Source organism: Dendrobates tinctorius, unplaced genomic scaffold (assembly GCF_039654945.1).
Source record: "Dendrobates tinctorius isolate UK_male_01 unplaced genomic scaffold, ASM3965494v1 ptg000013l, whole genome shotgun sequence".
NCBI lineage: Eukaryota > Metazoa > Chordata > Amphibia > Anura > Dendrobatidae > Dendrobates > Dendrobates tinctorius.
Window position 1 is genome coordinate 4,189,697 of NW_027361681.1, and position 20,466 is coordinate 4,210,162.

Below are 20,466 nucleotides of genomic sequence, written 5' to 3' on the forward strand. Positions count from 1 at the left end.
GTGATAAACCTACTGACACAAATTGCAGAATGTCAATGAATTTTATGTGAAACAGCTTCAACCTGTATCCCCTGCCTCCTGCTTGTCATAGATTTCTCCTTGTCAACTCATACAAACAGCAGGCAGGAGAACAGACTCAACTGCATCTTATAGTATGCATTGGAGATTCATCACACACACACAACAATCAGTGTGAGTCAGGGAGGGCTGTGTAACTGCAGCTTATCATTGTACGGCTTTGCCTATTATGTCACTATATTTTACACTGCTCGTGTAATGCTGGACAGCATTATGTTGCGTGAGAGCCACTTTCAACACTTTCAACAATGTTTGTGGGTGTTACTGTACCCAATGGTGGTTACTGTCTAACCATTGTGTTCATCTCGCCATGACTGTTGATCGGGTAAAAGGAATCCTGCATTTATTATTCGTTTCTACAGGAGAAAAGCCAATAGGGCCTCTCCTAAGTGGCAGTTTGAGTCTCGTTAATGAGTGCATTAGAATCCATGGCCACTATTTGGGAAGGACCCCTTTATAGATTTCCTTATTTGAAGAGGACTGTGCCATGATAGATCCAACTAATTTTAGTGAAAAAAGGATTTATTTGGCTAACGTTGCCATAAAATATCCTGTAAAGTTTTCTTAGAATGACAGGACATTAATTTAGATCCAGTTAGATGGGATACGCTGCTTGAGTGAATCAATTTTTCAGAAATGATGATGAGGAAAAGGCGTTTTATTCAGAATGCGTTTCAACACTGTACCGTCATCTTTTTCCGGTGGGGGAAAAAAGTCTGTAAAGTTTTCCTAGAATGACAGGACATTAATTTAATGCTTTTATCATGGGTATATGGATTTATTTTATTAAGGCTTGCAAAACAGAGTATAGGGAGAGCCTCCAAATAAGATTTATTGCAAAGTGACTTGTCATATATCATTGCAGTTTGATCCTTTTAAAATCTGGAAGGTGTACTAATTTGTGTTCTGCAGTTCTTGGGTGTGCTCTTCAGATGCCATTTATAGGCACATATTAAAGATTCTTTGTGAGGCCATACACCATTATACTAATATACTTATCATTCAGTAAACTTTTCTAGTATTTCTTATATAGGGAAGATTCATTAGATATCTTACTTTTGTTCATTCCTGATTGATTTCCTGTATGCTGCAAGTTAGTAATGTCTGTTATTTCTGTGCAGGTCACTACTCTGCCAAATACCCTGGTGGGGGGCAACACTGTCTCAAGACCACGAATGAGGAAAAGAGTGAGGGTCCTGACACTAGCTAAAAGGTAAGGAGGTACAACGTCATAGTGATCCATGGAAACAAATGTGGTATTATAGAATTGTCTCAACATTTGTCCACATCTCATGGAAGCAAATACAGTTGAGAGTGATGCTCGTCTGAGCAGACAGCTGTGAACTTCACATCAGGGGTCTGCGTATGCTGGTTTTCCATGTATTATAGAGATTTTCTTGTGCGGATTACTTCCACTTTGGCGAGTAGCACCAATTCTTCATGTCTATAGGTACCTGCCAGGACCCATGCCCGATCAGCAAATATTGTGCACATGTCCTAATGAATAAGACCATTGCACCTTACCTCCTTGTGTCCCAGCAAATATCTCTAGATATGATGATATCGCTGCCACTCATGTCCAAATGCAGAAGTGAGCATTAAAAAATCTTACTTACTGCTCCTGTACCTTCAATGAATCACGGGAATTTTTTCTGTGAGTTGTCCTCAAATTTGAACTTGCTGGAAGAATATGAGGTATAGAGTCATACAGCACATAAGTCTCGGGACTTGTGCCCCCCTGCATACGACTGCAGCCATGACGACATCTGGTAATACATCCCTTCTCATTTTGCTGCCATTGGCTACCAAATGCGGGTGTGCTTTTGGCCTCATGTCGTCGCATCATGAAAAAAACATCCAAAAAGAGGGGAATAATGATCTGCTCTGATTAGGCCACACATGTCAATAATTTTATCAAATGAAATCATTATAACCCTTTATTTTTATTATAGAATACTTCGCTTTAAGAAGGAATATCCCACCTTACAGAAAAAGGAGCCTCCTCCTTCCCTTTTGGAAGCCGATCTTACAGAGTTTGATGTTAAAAATTCTCATTTGCCTTCAGAAGTCCTGTATATGCTGAAGAATGTGCGGTGAGTTCTTTGTGACCCCTCTTACCTGTTGGGTGATCATCCTGTTGCCACATATATTAAGCCGCGGTCACTTGTTTCCTTCTCTTTGCAAGATCTTGATCTTAACATTGTACTATTATAATTTTATTGGAAAGAGGCGACCTCCTTAATTATGGTAAATTACTGTATTTCAGTTATATCCATGTTCCAGGAGGCCAATTGAACCTTTTAGTTTCTTTGTTTTGTTTTGTTTTTTTTTTTTGCATAACCTGTAAATGATTAGAGAAGAATCACAAATTTTGGAATTTCTGCCACTGTTTGTACATTTAATGGACAGCAAAGGCAGATTTCAGATGTACTATGTACTGCAAGTCCCTGTCTGTTCAACCGAACTGAGCTAACGCTTGTGTGATATTATCCGCAGAGCATTCTCATGGTTGCTTTCGGTCATTATAAATGCAGAAATACTTTTTACTAAAGGTTTGACAATGACACATTACTTATACTCAGTCTGACTCTTTTATGTGTCTTCAGGGCCATGTATAAGTGTAGGAGACTGCACAACTTGTTATATTGGTGTTCATATATATGTGTGATTCCTACTTTGTTCTTTTGGCACAGGGTCCTGGGCCACTTTGAGAAACCTTTATTCCTTGAACTCTGTAAGCACATGGTATTCGTACAGCTCCATGAGGGAGAATACATTTTCCGCCCAGGACAGCTTGATAACAGTATTTATGTGGTCCAGGATGGGATGCTGGAAGTTTGCATTCAGGAAAGCGTGAGTGCGGCTACTTTATTGTGTTCTGTGTTCGGTGTATTTGGCTTTACAGCTTCAACGATGATTGTTTTTGCGTGATATATTTTACTTCATGATAGTTGTAAACTTTCTTCGATAAAACTCGTTTATTTATTAAAAAAACTGAAATTTGGCAATAATTTAGTAATTTTCAAACTTTTTATTGTTTGTGCGCTTAAATCAGAGAGCTATGACACAGAAAATGATTAATAAATAACTTTTCCCACACGTCTAATTTACATCAGCACAGATTTGCAAACATTTCTTTTTTTTTTGTTTGTTAGTAAGTTATAAGGAATTAAAATTGACCAGCGATTTCTCATTTTTCCAACAAAATTTACAAAACCATTTTTTTTTTTCTCTAAACCCCTCCACGACAGCACTCAGGAGGTTGCCTTCCCATCCTAATTAGGGACCGGAAACAAGGTTTAAATAGCCGACCCCTTCCCTCATTCCCCAGTGTTTTCCTATTCCTAAGAGATGAAGAGGCTTTTTTTGTGTGTTCCTAACGGTGGGTTGGTGACTCTCTTGTAGGTACCTTTAAGCCAGGCAGCCTGGGTCGATTGTCCCGTACCTTCCTCCCTCAGCTGCTCCTTCCTCGGGTGGGACCACACCATCCTCCTGCACCGCCGGCAATTCTGTATGGTGAAGGAGTGGCTGGGGGCCTCCCATAGCCCCCCAGCCTCGTAGCTTCCCTTCCCCTCGCGCCTGCATGACCGACAGTGACTTCTGCACTCTCTGGCAGTCCTGGGCATGCACAGGAAGTGACGTACACCGCGGAGAGAGAAGGAGGAACGTCACTTCCGCCTTTTGTTGCACGGTGGAACTCACCACCATTTTGACGGGAAATTTGAAAATTTCAAACCGGGGAAGGCGCCAGAAGACAGGACCTATCACGGAGAGGGAGAGATCTCATCCTATTGGATGAGAAGAAGCTCTGTTCTTGTATAAAAGGACCCTGACTAAAGACTCCATTAGGTAGGACTGAGGTTCTAAATGATGGATGTGCCTTCTCTTAGATCTGCGTCTGCAGAGCTCAGCGCTAACCCTGGCCCAGTGAGTATACCTGGTAAGGGTAAGTCCTTTGGTACAGGATCCATCTTATGGGAATTTCCCTTCTCTCTCTCTTCTAGGGAGACAAGGATCCTGCACCATAATCAAGGGAAAATATTGCAAATTGCAAATTTGCCATCTGCAGTAAAAAAAACCCTCCCATTCAGCTACAAAAAAGCTTTGTCAGCTATGTATGGAGAAAATTGTCCATGAAGAACAGCCATCCCTGATGGATGAAGTGAGAGGGATGGTGTGACAGGAGATGGTCATCCCTAGCTACCTTCTCCCAATCCTTTACAGGGGACCCCTCTCTTCACAAAAAGATGAAATACGCGCCTGAGGATAGCTCTGACACAGAAGCTGAAATATCAGGTCCTGAAGAATGAGCGGAAGAAGGTGAACTTACTCCGAGTGATACGGAGGAGGATAATAAAAAATTGTTCTTTTCCTCCGAGTTTATGGAAAAGCTACTGCTGTGGTCAGGAATACGATGGGAGTTGAAGAAGAGAAACCATCCCACACAATCGAAGAGGAGATGTTCGGTGGTCTAAAATCAAGAGGGAAGATTGTTTTTCCTATCCATAACAGATTGTTTTTCCTGTCCATAACAATGTCCAAAATTTATTCCTGGATGAATGGGAATTCCCAGAAAGAATAATAAACTTTATTTATATAGCGCCAACATATTCCGCAGCGCTTTACAGTTTAACAGTTTCAAAACACAAGTCATAAATAACATTAACAATACAATAATTAAAGCAAAGTTAGACAACCCTGCTCGTGAGAGCTTACAATCTACAATGAGGTAGGGGAGATACAAAGTACAGGTGTGTATTTGCAATGATGGTCCAGCCATCTTGAGGGAGTGGGGGATAGATGGGGATAGTGAATGGGCTTCACATGCACACTTTCACATACAATGACTTTGATTAGTGAACGTGATGAGCCGCTCTGAACAAATGTGTTTTGAGGGAGCTCCTAAAACTATGCAAATTGTGGATAGTCCTAATTTCTTGGGGTAGAGCATTCCAGAAGATAGGAGCAGCACGGGAGAAGTCTTGGAGTCGAGAGTGGGAGGTACGGAGGTTAGTTGAAAGTTGTTTGCAGAGCTCAACAGTCGGTTAGGCCGATAGATAGAAATGAGGGAGGAGATGTAGGGGGGTGCCGCACTGTGGAGAGCTTTGTGGGTGAGAACAAGTACTTTGAATTGGATCCTATAATGAATGAGAAGCCAATGTAACGATTGGCGAAGAGCGGACGTGTCTGAGTACCAAGAAGCCAGATGGCTGACCCTGGCTGCTGCATTAGGTATGGACTGGAGAGGGGAAAGTCGAGTAACGGGGAGACCAAATAATAGAGCGCTGCAGTAGTCCAGGAGGGAGTGGATCAAGGCGACAGTAAGGGTTTTTGTTGTTTCCATGGTGAGAAAAGGGCAGATTCTAGAGATGTTCTTTAGGTGTAAACGGCAAGAGCGGGCAAGAGATTGTATATGGGATGTGAAGGAGAGATTGGTGTCAAACATAGTACCCAGACAGCGCGTCTGCTGCCGGGGTGTTATTATGGATATCCCGCTGATCACTTTTACCTTAGAACATTATTTTAAGGAAAACGACAAACGAGTGTCGAAAACACATGGGATGCCATGAAAGCGTGCTTACGAGGAGTCTTAATACAGGCCATTAACAGATCTAAAACGAAGACAAAACCATATGGGGAGTTTTTACAGGATAGAGTTAGATCTACAGAAGAGAAATTTGTACTAACCGGTGCAAAGAGGACCTGATGAAGTGGGGAGTGGCGCAAGAAGCTACACTACACATATCAAGGAAAAACCTAAAAATATATTTGAAAATGTGTGGGGCGGATGGATGGACTATCCGGGTGTGGCGTCTGTTGAGCTGTTGCAGGTATTTGGCACTCAGGAAGGAGTGGTCCCCAGTACTTCTGGAACTGAAGGTGCTTGTATCGTACCAGGTCAGCATTTCCTGGGGGGTGATCCTACAAACTGGAAAAAAAGGTAAGGCGCAAAAAAGGTGCCAAGTGTGTTACAAAAGGGGAATACGCAAGAACACCATTTATCAATGCGACACCTGCCCCAAAGAACCTGGCCTATGTATGAAATATTGCTTCAAATTGTACCACACCGCCATGCACTACTAATTTACTTAGATTTACAGGAAACAATAGATTAGTTCCAAAAAGGGGGCACATCTAGATAAGTTCCTTGAGGGTCTAGTTTCCAAAATGATGTCACTTGTGGGGTGTTTTTTTTTTTTTTTTTTTTTTTACTGTTTAGGAACATCAAGGGCTTTGCAAATATAACATGACGCCCCCAGACCATTCCATCAAAGTCTGTATTCCAAAACATCACTACTTCCCTTCTGAGCCCCAACGTGGGCCCAAACAGTATTTTTTCCCACATATGGTGTACCAGCGTACTCAGGACAAATTAAACAACAACTTTTGTGGTCCAATTTCTCCTGTTACCCTTGGGAAAATAAAAAAAATTGGGGACTAAAAGATCATGTTTGTGGAAAAAAATGTTTTTTTTATTTTCACGGCTCTACGTTATAAACTTGTGTGTAGCACTTGGGGGATCAAAGTGCTCACCACACATCTAGATAAGTTCCTTACCGGGGGTCTAGTTTCCAAAATGGGGTTATTTGTGAGGGGTTTCCACTGTTTAGGCACATCAGGTGCTCTCCAAACGTGACATGGCGTCTGATCTGAATTCCAGCCAATTTTGGTTTGGAAAAGTCAAACGGCACTCCTTCCCTTCCGAACCCTGCTGTGCGCCCAAACAGTGTTTTTCCCCCACATATCGGGTATCGGCGTACTCTGGAGAAATTGCACAACAACTTTATCTGTCCATTTTCTCCTTTTATTTTTGTGAAAATAAAAAAAAATGTTGCTAAAAGATCATTTTTGTGACTAAAAAGTTAAATGTTCATTTTTCTCTCTCACCCATGACAGCATCACGGAGAGAGGGGGTCCGCCCATCAAGGACAGGAACCTACAGATAAAAAGGCGGCACCTCTCCTCCGCCCCCCCCCAGTTGGGTTCCTGTCCTTGACGGGTGACCCGTGGAACCAGCAGCAGCGGCAGCAGCTTACCTTACTTAAATCAGGGCCGACCCGTCCGTAATCCTGACAGCGGGGAGGCCCCTGTCGCGGTGGGGTCGGTTCCTGAAGCCGCCACTGCTGCAGCAGACGGGCTCGACAGGGTGAGTGGGGGGGGGGGGGGAGAGGACCGAGCTGCCGCTCCGGAAAGGAGGATGGGGCTGGGGGAGACCCGACCCGAGACACGCACGGGCAGCACCACGGTGCAGAGGTGTACCAACATGGCGCTGCCCCAGGAAATGGGGGAGACGACTTCCGGGTCCCCACGGTCGGCGCATGCGCACTGCGCGCTCCCCAGGGCACAGAGCGGAGCAGGCTGGGAGAGGAAGTGACGTCACGGCCGGGAAATTTAAAAAGGAAAACGCTGGAAATACTCCTTGCTGGAAGCGTCCTGTAAGTATGGAGGACAGCGACCAGCAAGGGGAGCAGCCCGAGCAGCAGCTTAAGCAGCAGCACAGGCAACAGCAACACCACCATCACTGGCAAAAGGATAAGGATAGGCGCGAGGGCCGGTCCAGTAGCCACTCCACGCAGCAGGTCGGCTGCAAGGAGCAAGTCACCTTCCTTGGATCAACCCGTGAGGGACCTGAATCCACCTCCCGAACCCGCGCATACTTGGGTGAGTGATCTATGTGACTGTTCCCCATTGTAATAGACTTCTTTCCCTTATTAGGGAACCACCAAAATTCTCTTCCCACATTGCTTCATGACAGTATTAGATCTCAGCGATGTGTACTATCACGTCCCCATCCACAAAGACTCCCGAAAATACCTCAGACTGGCGGTCTCCATAGAGGGCAAAATAAGGGAGTTTCAATACAGGGCCATGCCATTTGGAATTTCTGTAGCCCCACGCGTTTTCACGAAACTAGTAGCGGAAATGATGGCTCACCTAAGAGAACAGGATATTTTAATCCCATATTTGGAGTACTTTTTAATAGCAAGCAATTCGGCCCAAAAATGCAGGGAACAGAGGGACAGAGTAATAACAATTCTACAGAACCTCGGCTGGCTTCTAAACCTGAAAAAATCGAGGTTGGAGCCCAGCAAAGTACAGGAGTTCCTAGGACTAACACTGGACTCAAACACCCAACAGTGTTACCTCCCAGACCGCAAAAAAAGAGAGAATTGATCAGATGGTAGCAAGAGCGATTCAGAACCCCGCCATGACGCTAAGAAAAGCGATGTCACTACTAGGGTCCCTCTCCACCTGCCTGCCGGCGGTCCAATGGGCACAGCTACATATGAGAGATCTCCAATGGGATGTATTAGCCAACCAGTTAGCATTAGGAGGTCACTTGGAAGGTCACGTTACACTAGACTCCAAAACTACTCATTCCCTAGCTTGGTGGGGAAACAGAGAGAACCTATCCAAAGGGATTCCCTGGGTAATAAAAATCACACACATAATTACCACGGATGCCAGTCCTATGGGATGGGAAGCACATATGAGCAACAAGATGGCTCAGGGGGAATGGGGAGTTCAGGAATTAGAAGCCTCCTCGAACCAAAAGGAACTATTGGCAGTAGGTTATGCCCTAACTTACTTCCTGCCTGTGCTACAGGGTCATCACGTCCGCATATTTTCGGACAATCGGGTGACGGTGGCCTACATAAATCACTAGGGGGCAACCAGGTCCCGGGCACTAATGAACACATCTAAAATCTTCACCCTAGCCGAGACAAGCCTACTATCCCTCTCTGCACTGCATATACGGGGAACAGAAAACCAGAGAGCAGACTTTCTGAGTCGCACCCAGTTACGCCAGGGAGAATGGGTCCTAAAACAGTCCATTTTTGTAAAATTGTAAAAATGTGGGGAACCCCGGACATAGATCTGTTTGCCGACCACAAAAACAAAAAAGTGGAAGCATTTTGTTCCCTAGACCCCAGGGGAAATCCCCGGACCCTGGATGCGTTTATGCTTCCGTGGATGCAGGGCCTAATGTATGCCTTTCCTCTGACCATTCTCATCCTGGCAGTCATAAGAAAAGTCAGAGAGGATAAAGCAAGAATGATACTAATAGCCCCTTTTGGCCAAAAAGAACTTGGTTCTCCTTACTGAGAATACTGTCAATAACCGACCCTTGGGTCCTACCAGATCTCCCAGGCCTACTGTCTCAAGGACCAGTGCTAAACCCTCGGTCACTGAACCTCCATTTAACAGCATGGAATTTGAAAGGGCACTGCTGAGGGGGAGGGGGTTCTCTGAAAACCTGGTTTCTACACTACAAAAGAGTAGGAAACCGATCACAACTAGAGCCTATGGGAGAACTTGGAGGAAATTTCTGTCCAGCTCCGGGGCAAGGGTTCAAGATGGAGTCCAGATTGACAAAATTCTCGAATTTCTGGAAAAGGGTTTAGAACGGGCTGGCGACTAACACATTGAAGGTACAGATAGCGGCCCTAGGTGCCCTTTATAACCAGGACGTGGCAGGCAACCCTTGGGTAGCACGGTTTATTAGGGCCGCAGCCAGGTCTATACCAATAATTACCCAGAAATTACCATCATGGGATCTAAACCTAGTACTATCTGCACTAACAGGGCCCCCATTCGAGCCCATCCAGTCGGCACCCCTAAAAACCCTGTCAATAAAAACTGTACTTCTAGTGGCCCTAACATCCGCTCGCATGGTGAGCGATATTCAAGCTCTGTCAGCAATGCCACCGTTCACTAAAATCCTAGACGATAGTCATATTGAAACCTGACCCGGCATATCTACCTAAGGTAGCAACACACTTTCATAGGTCCCAAGAAGTAGTCCTTCCTTCCTTCTGCCCAAATCCTAGGAATAGGGGAGAAGAGAGATTTCACACCCTAGATGTGAAGAGGTGCCTAGTTCAGTACTTAGAGGCCACCAAGGGATGTAGGAAGGAAGGCTCTCTTTGTTTCCAGGGACCTCGGAAGGGACTCAAGGCATCCAAGAGTACCCTAGCAAGGTGGATAAGGGATGCGATTACCCTGGTGTGTTCATCTAGTGGGAATACCATCCCGGAGGGTTTAAAAGCTCACTCTATAAGGGCAATGGCGACCTCATGGGCAGAAAGATCAGAGGTATCGATAGAACAGATCTGTAAGGCGGCCACCTGGTCAACACCTTCTAACTTTTCGGACACTGTCGTTTAGATCTAGCCTCTACATCTGACCTGACCTTCGGGAGAAGGGTGCTTCAGGCGGTTGTCCCTCCCTAAGCTACCAATCTCTGAAATTCTCTCCGTGGTGCTGTCCTGGGTGAGAGAGAATAGCTTAGTTACTCACCGATAACGGTGTTTCTCGGAACCCATGGCAGCACCCGCTTATTCCCCCCTTCACGTGTGCGGTGACCATGGTTTACTGTGTATAGAGTGTTTTTGTTTAGACACGGTGCTTCTCCATAATATGCAATATTATAATGTTATGTATATACTTTTGTTGTTAACTAACCAGAAGACCCTCTGATGCTCTGTAACCAACTGGGGGGCGGAGGAGAGGTGCCGCCTTTTTATCTGTAGGTTCCTGTCCTTGATGGCCGGACCCCTTTTCTCCGTGGTGCTGTCATAGGTTCCGAGAAACACAGTTATCGGTGAGTTACTAAGCTATTTTTCCTTCCACATTGTTTCTGCTCCTGTGAGCACCTGAAGGGTTAATAAACTTCTTGAATGTGGTTTTGATCAGCTCAAGGGGTGCAGTTTTTAGAATAGTGTCACTTTTGGGTATTTTCTGCCATATAGACCCCTCAAAGTGACTTCAAATGTGAGGTGGTCCCTAAAAAAATGGTTTTGTAAATTTTGTTGTAAAAATGAGAAATCGCTGGTCAACTTTTAACCCTTATAACTTCCTAACAAAAAAAATTGTTTCCAAAATTGTGCTGATGTAAAGTAGACATGTGGGAAATGTTTATTTATTACCTATTTTGTGTGATATATTGCTCTGTTTTAAGGGCATAAAAATTCAAAGTATGAAAATTGCTAAATTTTCCAAATTTTCGCCACATTTCCGTTTTTTTCATAAATGGATGTCATATCGAAGAAATTTTACCAATAACATGAAGTACAATATGTCATGAAGAAACATTCTCAGAATCGCCAAGATCCGTTGAAGCCTTCCAGAGTTATTACCTCTTTAAAGGGACAGTGGTCAGAATTGTAAAAATCGGCCCTGGTCATTAACGTGCAAACCACCCTCTGGGGTAAAAGGGTTAACTTCCGTCGTTAAGTCATATTGGCGGTCGGCTAAAGGCCCCTTTACATTTAGCGATGCACCAGCGATCCCGACCACGATACGACCCAGTCAGGATCGCTGGTGCATCGCTAAATGGTCGCTAGTGAGCTGCCACACTGGCAGATCTCACAGCGATGCAGCGACGCAGCAGCGGTCGTTACTTAGCTTTCAGACGCGGCGATCCTGACGTCCTCCCGCCCGCGTCCACTCGTCGCTCGTCGGCGCCAGCGGGAAGCGCCCGACGAGAAATGGAGCTGCACAATCTCGCGCGATCAGCGACAGACAGCGGGGGAGACAGTCAGAGGTAAGTATCCTACATAGCGATATCGCTAGCAATATTGCTGCTGCTGCTGCGTCACAAAATCGGTGGTGCTTTAGCGATATCGCTATGTGTAAAACCCCCTTAAGAGGTTAATATTTATTGGACTAGTAAAAGCTTCACAAAGAAATAATTAAAGGTGTTGTCTAATCTTCTTTATTCAGGAGTGCACCGCTCCTTTGCCTCCTGCCTTCCTTAGGCTGTGTGCACACGATGCAGATTTGCAGCGGTTCCGCAGCGGATTTTACCGCGCAGAAACGTTGCATTATCCGCATTGTGATGTACAGTAGCCTTAAAATCAATGTAAAAAAAAACCGCTGTGCAGACGCTGCAGATTTTTCCACGCGGTTTTCCCGCGGTACAAAATCCGCAGCATGTTACTACTTTTGTGCGGTTTTCCATCTCCCCTGTCACCAAATCCGCAGGGGGAAAACCGCGATGGAAAACCGCACAAAAACCGCAAGAAAACCGCAGGAAAAATGCAGGTCATTTGACCTGCGGATTTCTTCCATTATGCGCGGAAAAATCTGCAGGGCCAAAAAGTACGTCTGCACTCAGCCTTATTGCTAGTTGGGAAGAGTGCACTCTTGACAATTGACCGCTCAGACTAGCGGCATGGTCACACTCCCACGCCGCAAGCTGAGGAAGCTTTGCATCTGCATCATTGGAGGAGCAGAGGGGCATTGAAGCTGACAGTATCACTGTATAGCAACAGTTTACACAGTTAAGAGTTTGACCATGTTGAGACGTTATCTCTACTCAGAAAATAGGGGATAACTTCATGATCTCTGGGGGTCCATTCATTGTTTATGGGACAGTCCAATATATTGAGAATGGACCCTAGCGATCATTAAGTTGTGCATAGCATAGGAGATGCACTTTGATTGTGGAAATAATACTCCTTTAATGTCTTGTCAGTGGTGGGAAAACACTTCTAACCATCACGTTTCTGGGGTTCACCTATGCTCCATTCATCCATCCATTGCCCATTACAGGAGAATTGGGATTAGTGGGGGGGCCCATGTTTTCCCTTATCCTATACATGGAGAATAACATCTCAGCTTGATACTAACCCTTTAATTGAAAAGGTTAAGATCCTTGATTAGACAAACCATTTGGACGTACTGCATATAATTATCGGCTTGTCGAGGGAGCTATTTAGGGAGAGCTAAATTAACCCTTCACGGTTGATCCAGTGATTTCCAAATTAATTCACAGGGAGTTGCTAGCAACTGGGAATGACCACACGGAGACTAGGGTCTCTGTACGGGAGGATCCAGGCAGATCACTAGTCCCCTTTATTTTAGTCACTTCTTTTATAATCTTTTGCTTAATTATGCAAAGTACTCAGCTACCAATAACATCGCTGTAATACATTCACTTTATAAGCCAATAGTATTGCAAGAAAATCAGAATATGTCCCTAGTTACGTGACGTAGAGAATAGAACAATAGCACATTCTTTTAGGGTCTCATATCTCATATCTTGTACAAGCTAGAACAGTCTAGTTTCATAACAGCTGCGAACTTTCACCTAATTACAAAATTTATCTTGTAAACAACAAAATGGCGTCGCAAGCACAAAAATGGAGTCTGAAGAACAAGATATCCCGTACATCTGAATACTGTACTTCACAATCCCCCCCTAGATAAACTTTGTTAACACATGCAGCATCAGAGGTGCTATCCCAAGCCATAAGCTCGAGGGGTACTGGTCTTCACATGACTGATGCCGTGTTATCAGTCATGGCTGTCGCGGCGCACCCATCCCCCCTGTATACTGCAGTTCACGATTAACAATTTTTGATAACGGTGGTGGAGATCTTTTGTAGGTAGCCATGTGCTTGGCTTCAACATCTTCATCAAGTAGACTTTTGAGATCGGTGCAGAGAAGAGCAGGGGCAACGACGCCTTTGGTATCATCATTAGCTGTCTTAGTGCAGAATTTCCTAATACATACAGGAATACACCAAAGAACAAGTTTTAGTATCACATATACAACAAGGATACAGGTAGCAATATGCAACAAGCTCTGTAAGTTCCCAGCTATCCAGCCCCCAATTCCCTTAAACCAATTGGCTGGATTGAGAAAGGAGAAGGTGTCTGACCACCAACTGTCCTTAGTACGTTCATTGTCTTTATCGTATTGATCTCTGAGTCATTGAATATCTTCTAACTTTAACTTTTAACTTCTAATAATATGGAAAATGCGGAAAACCAAAACATTATGCCCCTTCATTTGCTATTGACTTGTTGGGTGATGAGGAGGACTTCATAGGGACCGTCATACAAGGGTTCTAGTCTGTGCTTCCTGAAATGCCTTTTCACGACTACCAAATCACCAGGCTTCAGGTTATAACAGGTGTCTGTTTCTGCTGAATCTGAAAAAGAAAAGGAAACTAGAGCATGGATGTTAGTAAAAAATTTTGCTAAGCTGAATAACACATTGAACACCACGGTCAGTTTCTTCTGATAACTGCTGAGGCTGGAAATTTGCAACTGGGGGCCTAGCACCAAACAATATCACATATGGGGACAGGCCATATTTTGCAATAGGGGTGTAGTACGGATGTGGTATAGTACAATGGGTAGGAGCTCTGGCCATGGAGCCGTAGTCTCCTGCATCATTTTGGTCAATTGTCCCTCAGTGTGCCGTTCAGCCTCTCAACTTCCCCACTGGATTGTGGGTGGTACGGAGTATGGAGTGCTACAGTGGATCCAAGCATTATTAGAACTTCTTGGTACACATGAGAAGAAAAGGCTGGACCTTGATCACTTTCAACAACTTCTGGAACCCCATATCTGCATATGACTTTCATCACCAGTTTCTTCGCTGTGGTTAATGCAGTCATGTTAGTAACAGGGAATGCTTCCGGCCAACTGGAGAACCGGGGCCCGTAGAATTTTTGCACCAGTGCGAGGGCCTGATTCTTTCCTCGATGAGTAGGTCCATGTGCCCATATGGCAATAGCAGGGCACATCCGCTTAGGGAGACACACAAGTCTGTCCTTTTTCCAGAGACCATTATCCATTTGTGCCCCATCAGTCTTCCAATGCTTCACCTCTTCCTTTGGACACATTCTCTGCATCGTCATTAAGCGGTCTCGCGGGGTCCGACAGAAAATTTCAGTCTGTTGTAGATCATCAGGTTCTTGTAGGGTCAGTGCTTCTTGTAACTGTTTACGCTGAGTGCGTGTGGTCACCATAGTTGGTATGGTTGGTTCAACGGGTAAGAGAGCTGCGGCTTTTTACTTGCATATCCGCAAATACATTGCCAACAGTCTGTGGACTAGTCCTAGGACCGTGCGCCTTAACTTTGATAATAGCCACCTGAGTAGGTAATTTGATCGAGTCCATGAGGGTTTTAACAGTTTCAGCATTTTTCACTGGGGTTCTGGCAGTAGTAATAAACCCTCGATTGGCCCATAGAGCCCCAAAATCGTGAGCAATACCAAATGCATACCGTGAGTCCATGTATATATTAGCCCGTCTGTTCTTGGCCAAAGTACATGCAGTAGACAGAGCCTGGAGTTCTGCTTCTTGTGCTGACTGTGAGGGCGGGAGTGCAGCTGCGTGCACTACAGTGTCCTCTGTGGTAACAGCATATCCCGTGTGGAATCTACCAAACTCGTCAGCATATCTTGAACCATCCGTGTATAACACCAGATCAGGATATTTGAGTGAATTCTCACTGACATTTGGTGGTGTAGCTGTTTCTTCAGTCAGAAGTTGGGAACTGTCATTTTGGAGGTAATCCTCATCACTGCCATCTTCCCTTATAGTTCATTATACCGTCTTTCAAGGCATTGTAAAGGGGTTGCATTATGCGGGATGCATCCAGTATCCACTGACAAAATTAAGTGCATAATCCAAGAAAATGCTGGAGCTCAGCTTCATCTTTTGGGAAAGGAAGGGAGCTGACGGCTATTTTTGTTTCTTCTGCGAGGTGTCTGGCACCCTGAAGGAGACAGTGACCCAAGAATATCACTTGACCAAGGCAGAACCGAAGTCTCGAGGCCGAAACCTGACAGTTGAGTGCTGTCAGATACTTGAGGAGGCTAACTATGGCAGCAATGGCAAAAGACACCTGCTCATATTTTTTTGCAAACTGGTTGGGACTGTTTTGGGCCCCTTGTGGCATAACTGTCCATATTAACTGTCGTCCCTGCTAAGTGAATGCAAATAGAAACTGGCAGTCTGGGTGTAACGGAATGCTAAAGAAGGCATTGGTAAGATCAATAACTGTAAACCAAGCAGCATCCTGGGGTATTTGGGACAAAAGAGTATGTGGATTAGGCACCAGGTTTGAGAAACACTTTTACTGGTTCTACAGCTATTTTCCCTATATCATTTGGCCCTTTTGACCAGAGTTTAGATGGTATCTCTGAGAGGTATTGGGTGAGTCATTGATCCTCAGGCAATATTGGGGGGTGGATCTGGGCCTATCAGGGCTATCATAACCGTAAGAAGGGCATGCAAAATACAGATTCCCTCACTATCTTCATCTGCATAGGGATTATATAACATAAGAACCATCTGACCATCATCTTGGAATTGTATTTCAGAGTGGAACTGTGATAATAAATCTGCCCCTAATAAATTTACTGGACATGTGGGAGAGATCACGAACTGAATAGTAACCTTGGGAAAAGGTCCCACAGAAATAGGGTTTATAAAAGTATATTAATTGGGTCTACCATCTACTCCGATCAAAACAGCAGGGGAATGATAATCTCTCTGAAAGTTTTCGAGTCGGGCACAGTGCCAGAATTAGCAGGGAGGGGCTGAGGAGCAAGGTTCTCAGTAGTTGAAGTCTGAGGGGGGGCCAGAGTTTTCTGTGTGGGCTGAAGGGCACACTGATACTGATAAGGGACTGTGTACTGCGCACTGGGCACAATGGTGGGGGCTGGAGCAGCTGCTGGCTGCTAGCTTGCTTTTTTTTTTTTCTCTCTGCAGAACAGAGCGGGTTAAAGTCTTCTGAAAACTTTTTTTCCAGGACGTCCACCTGACAGCACCATGGAGGACGTCCTCCTCCTCCTTACAGGGACAGGAAGCACACGAGAGGTTAAAGGTCACGTCCCACCCCCTCTCCCTCAGTGTTTTTCCTGTCCCTGCACGGAGGGACACACAAGAAGCTTACCGGAGGGGCTCAGGTGATCGTACGGCTAGTCCAAGCCTTCCCCTGTCAAGAGGCCCCGGGGCCGAAACTCTCCAGTGGGGAGTCCCTCTGCCCCAAAGGCCAGGAGCAGGACGACGCTCCTGGAGGGAACCGTTCCTCCTTATGGGAGGCTCTCGGCTCCAGAAAACTCACCGCCATGGCAGGTGATAGTCGGCTCCCCGCAGGCGGCTGGCCGGGCGGGCACCGACGGACGACTGGCGCAGCGGCGCTGGGAGGCAGGAATGAGGCCTCCGCAGTCCGCCATAGCAGGCGAAGAGGCCGGAGTGGCAGTCCGCCGCAGATGGATGGGGGTTGGCTCCCCACGGCGGCAGGCCGGCGGAGGCCGCCATAGTCGCGCGCAGAGCAGGAAGTGGAGGAGGCGGCCTAGCGCGAGAGGCCGCGCGTCACATCCGGTGACGTCAGACGCCGGCCTTTGAATCACAGCGCGCGCTTCTGAAGCCACAGAGCGCTCGCTTCTGAAGCCAAACAGCTCTCGCTACTGACAGCGCTCGCTACTCAAGCCACACAGCGCTCGCCACTGAACCACACAGCGCTCGCCTCTGGGGTCCACAGCGCGTGCTCCTAAGGCACAGAGCGCGCTTCTGGAGATCCAGGGAGCACGCTTCGGAGGTCCATAGCACCCTGCGGACCGCGCCAGGATGGAAGGGGGCGCTCCAGCAGGCGGAGGGGTAAGTGCGCATAGCGCAGACCACCCTCCCCCACCCATTACCCCAACCCAGATCTGAGCAGGTGCCCCTTCTGTATTATTAGGAAAAGGGAACCCCGACAGAATCACCCTCGGGGGCGAAGGACCCGGCAAAGGCCACCTCCAAATCGGTCAAGTGCCCAGTATGCAGAGTAAAGCTGCCAGATGCATATAACAAGACCCTATGCGGCCCCTGTACCTCAAGGGTCGTAGGCGAGGAACAGCCATCCCTCCTAGCCAAAATGAGATCGCTGATAAGGGAGGAAGTTCGGGCCTCTACATCCAGCCTCGCACGACGTCAGTCCCCCAGCCCAGGGCCGAGTCGCAAACGTCCAAGGTGGGAAGCGGACCCAGAGTCGGAAGAAAGCCCTAGTGAGGAGTCCAAATTCCGGGATTCGGATCAGGAAGAAGAAGGCGAGATCCGGGGGGATAGACAGGATCAGAGCAGGAAATACCTATTCAGACTGGAGGACACGGACGAGTTGGTCCAAGCAGTCAGAAATACTATGCAGATAGAGGAGGTCCCGAAACCACAGTCCAGACAGGACTTATTGTTCGGAGGACTGGTGGCCCGGAGACAGGTAGTGTTCCCTGTAAGTGAACACATCAAAACGATGGTCCAGGAGGAGTGGAAGGAGGCAGAGCGTCGACTGACACTCTCCCGAGACTTTAGAAGCAGACTGCCTTTTGATCCTGTGGAAACCCGGGCATGGGAGGAAATTCCTAAAATAGATGTCCCAGTCGCTAAAGTTGCCAAGAAGACGGCTATCCCATTCGAGGACTCATCAGGTCTTCGAGACCCGATGGATAGGAAGGCAGACGTCTTATTAAAAAGAGCATGGGAGACGTCGGCGGCTCTTATTAGGGCCAACATAGCAGCCACCTCGGTGGCCAGGACTATGTTTTTGTGGATGGGGCAGTTGGAAGAGCACCTAACCAACAAGACCCCTAGATCAGACATCCTAGCATCCCTTCCGCTCATGAAATCGGCTACGGCGTTCCTATCAGATACGTCGGCCGAATCGGTAAGATTTGCAGCCAGAAACAGCTCCCTCTCCAACGCGGCCCGAAGAGCAGTCTGGCTCAAATCCTGGTCGGGGGACAACGCTTCAAAAACTAAGCTATGCGCCATCCCCTTCTCGGGCCTGAGGGTGTTCGGGCCAGCCCTAGATAACATTCTAGAGTCGGTGTCCGATAAAAAGAAGGGATTCCCGGAAGAAAAACCCAGGCGGCCCCAGTCCTTTCGGAGAGGCTCCTTTTCTAGGAGGCAGACCGAGTTCAGGGGTCGGGCAAGGTCTAGTAGAGGCTCCTATAAGGGCTCCTTCAGCCAGACCGGAAGGGACAGAGGTCCTCCATTCACATCAACCTCTAGATCGAGGAGGCAGTGACGCCATAGGTATTGGGGGGAGACTTCGCCACTTCGCAACAAACTGGTCCCGAGTCGCCCACAATCAGTGGGTCCTCAAAACTATCGTGGAGGGCTACAATATAGAGCTTTATTCTCCTCCCCCCGAAAGATATATTACCCCCACTGTCGTCCTGGAGGACTCCGCAATGTGGACGGATCTACAGGACATGGTAAAATCAAAAGTCATAGTACCAGTTCCCCCGTCAGAAAGAGGGAAGGGACACTATTTGTCCCTGTTCTCGATCACAAAACCGTCTGGCGAGGCCCGTACCATCATAAACCTGAAACCACTAAATGCCTGGGTCAGGTACAAGAGATTCCGGATGGAATCGGTCCGATCCGCAACCCTCCTGATAGATCGGGACGCCGTCATGTGCACCCTAGACCTGAAGAAGGCCTACTACCAGGTCCCTATCCATCCCTCATCCCAGAGACTGCTAAGGTTTGCGGTCAGTTTACCAGCCCGGACCTGCCACTTCCAGTTCCAGTGTCTTCCATTCGGGTTGGCCTCAGCTCCCAGAATCTTTACAAAGCTGGTGGGAGAGGTAGTGGCCTGCCTGAGAGATCAGGGTATTGTGATCATACCCTATTTAGACGACTTCCTATTGGTGGCAAGATCCAGGGAAGCGCTCGTTCGCGACAGAAACCGAGCAACTGCGGTAATGGAGTTTCTTGGATGGGTGATCAATTGGGAGAAGTCGAACATCAGGCCAGAAACCAGGAAAATATTTCTCGGGGTCCTCCTAGACTCAACCGACAGAATGTCCTGGCTACCCGAACAGAAGCAGAGGACTATTCAGACCAGAACCAGAGACCTGTTGAGACGTCAGTGCTCCATAAGAGAGGCAATGGAGGTCCTGGGCCTCATGACGGCCTGCATCCAGTGCGTCCGATGGGCCCAATTCCACTCAAGATCACTGCAGAAAGAGATCCTTGCGAGGTGGGACAGAAGTCAGGCGTCGCTGGACAGACCCCTAAGGCTGTCAGAACAAGTAAGAGAGTCCCTTCGGTGGTGGACACGGTCCAGAAACCTTCAGGTGGGCGTATTTTGGACAGCCTCTCCATACGTGGTAGTCACCACGGCCGCCAGTGCGTGGGGTTGGGGAGCCCACATAGAAGGGAAAATCTTCCAGGGGAGATGGCCAGTAGACATCAAGACCAGATCCTCCAATTTCAGAGAACTCTACGCGGTCTGGGAAGCGCTACGGCGGAACCAGTCGATACTGGAGAATCGTCATGTCCGTATACTATCCGACAATATGACGACAGTGGCATTCCTGAAGCACCAGGGAGGGCCCAGACATCGACCACTACAGGACCTAGCGGGAAAAATATTCTCTTGGGCAGAAAGAACAGTCCAATCAGTGACCGCAGTACACCTAGAGGGTTCCCAGAACGAAGTAGCAGACTACCTGAGCAGACAACGGATCCGCCCGACAGAATGGGAACTGAATGAAGAGATCTTCAACCATCTCTGTCAGCGTTGGGGGACCCCCAGTATAGATCTCTTTGCAAGCCGAAAGAATTCGAAAGTCCCCAGTTTCTATTCCCTGA

The 20,466-nt window shown here is 46.9% G+C and overlaps 1 protein-coding gene across 3 annotated transcripts in view; it reads left to right on the forward strand.

Annotated features, from left to right (window-relative positions):
* The window catches only part of PNPLA7 (patatin like domain 7, lysophospholipase), a 339,713-nt gene that overhangs the window by 131,534 nt on the left and 187,713 nt on the right, over positions 1 to 20,466 (forward strand). For all 3 annotated transcript variants that reach the window (XM_073558322.1, XM_073558321.1, XM_073558323.1), the window contains 3 exons: positions 1,200 to 1,291; positions 2,031 to 2,171; positions 2,772 to 2,931. In XM_073558322.1, the coding sequence (XP_073414423.1) occupies positions 1,200 to 1,291; positions 2,031 to 2,171; positions 2,772 to 2,931 (393 nt within the window). The remainder of the gene's footprint in view (positions 1 to 1,199; positions 1,292 to 2,030; positions 2,172 to 2,771; positions 2,932 to 20,466) is intronic.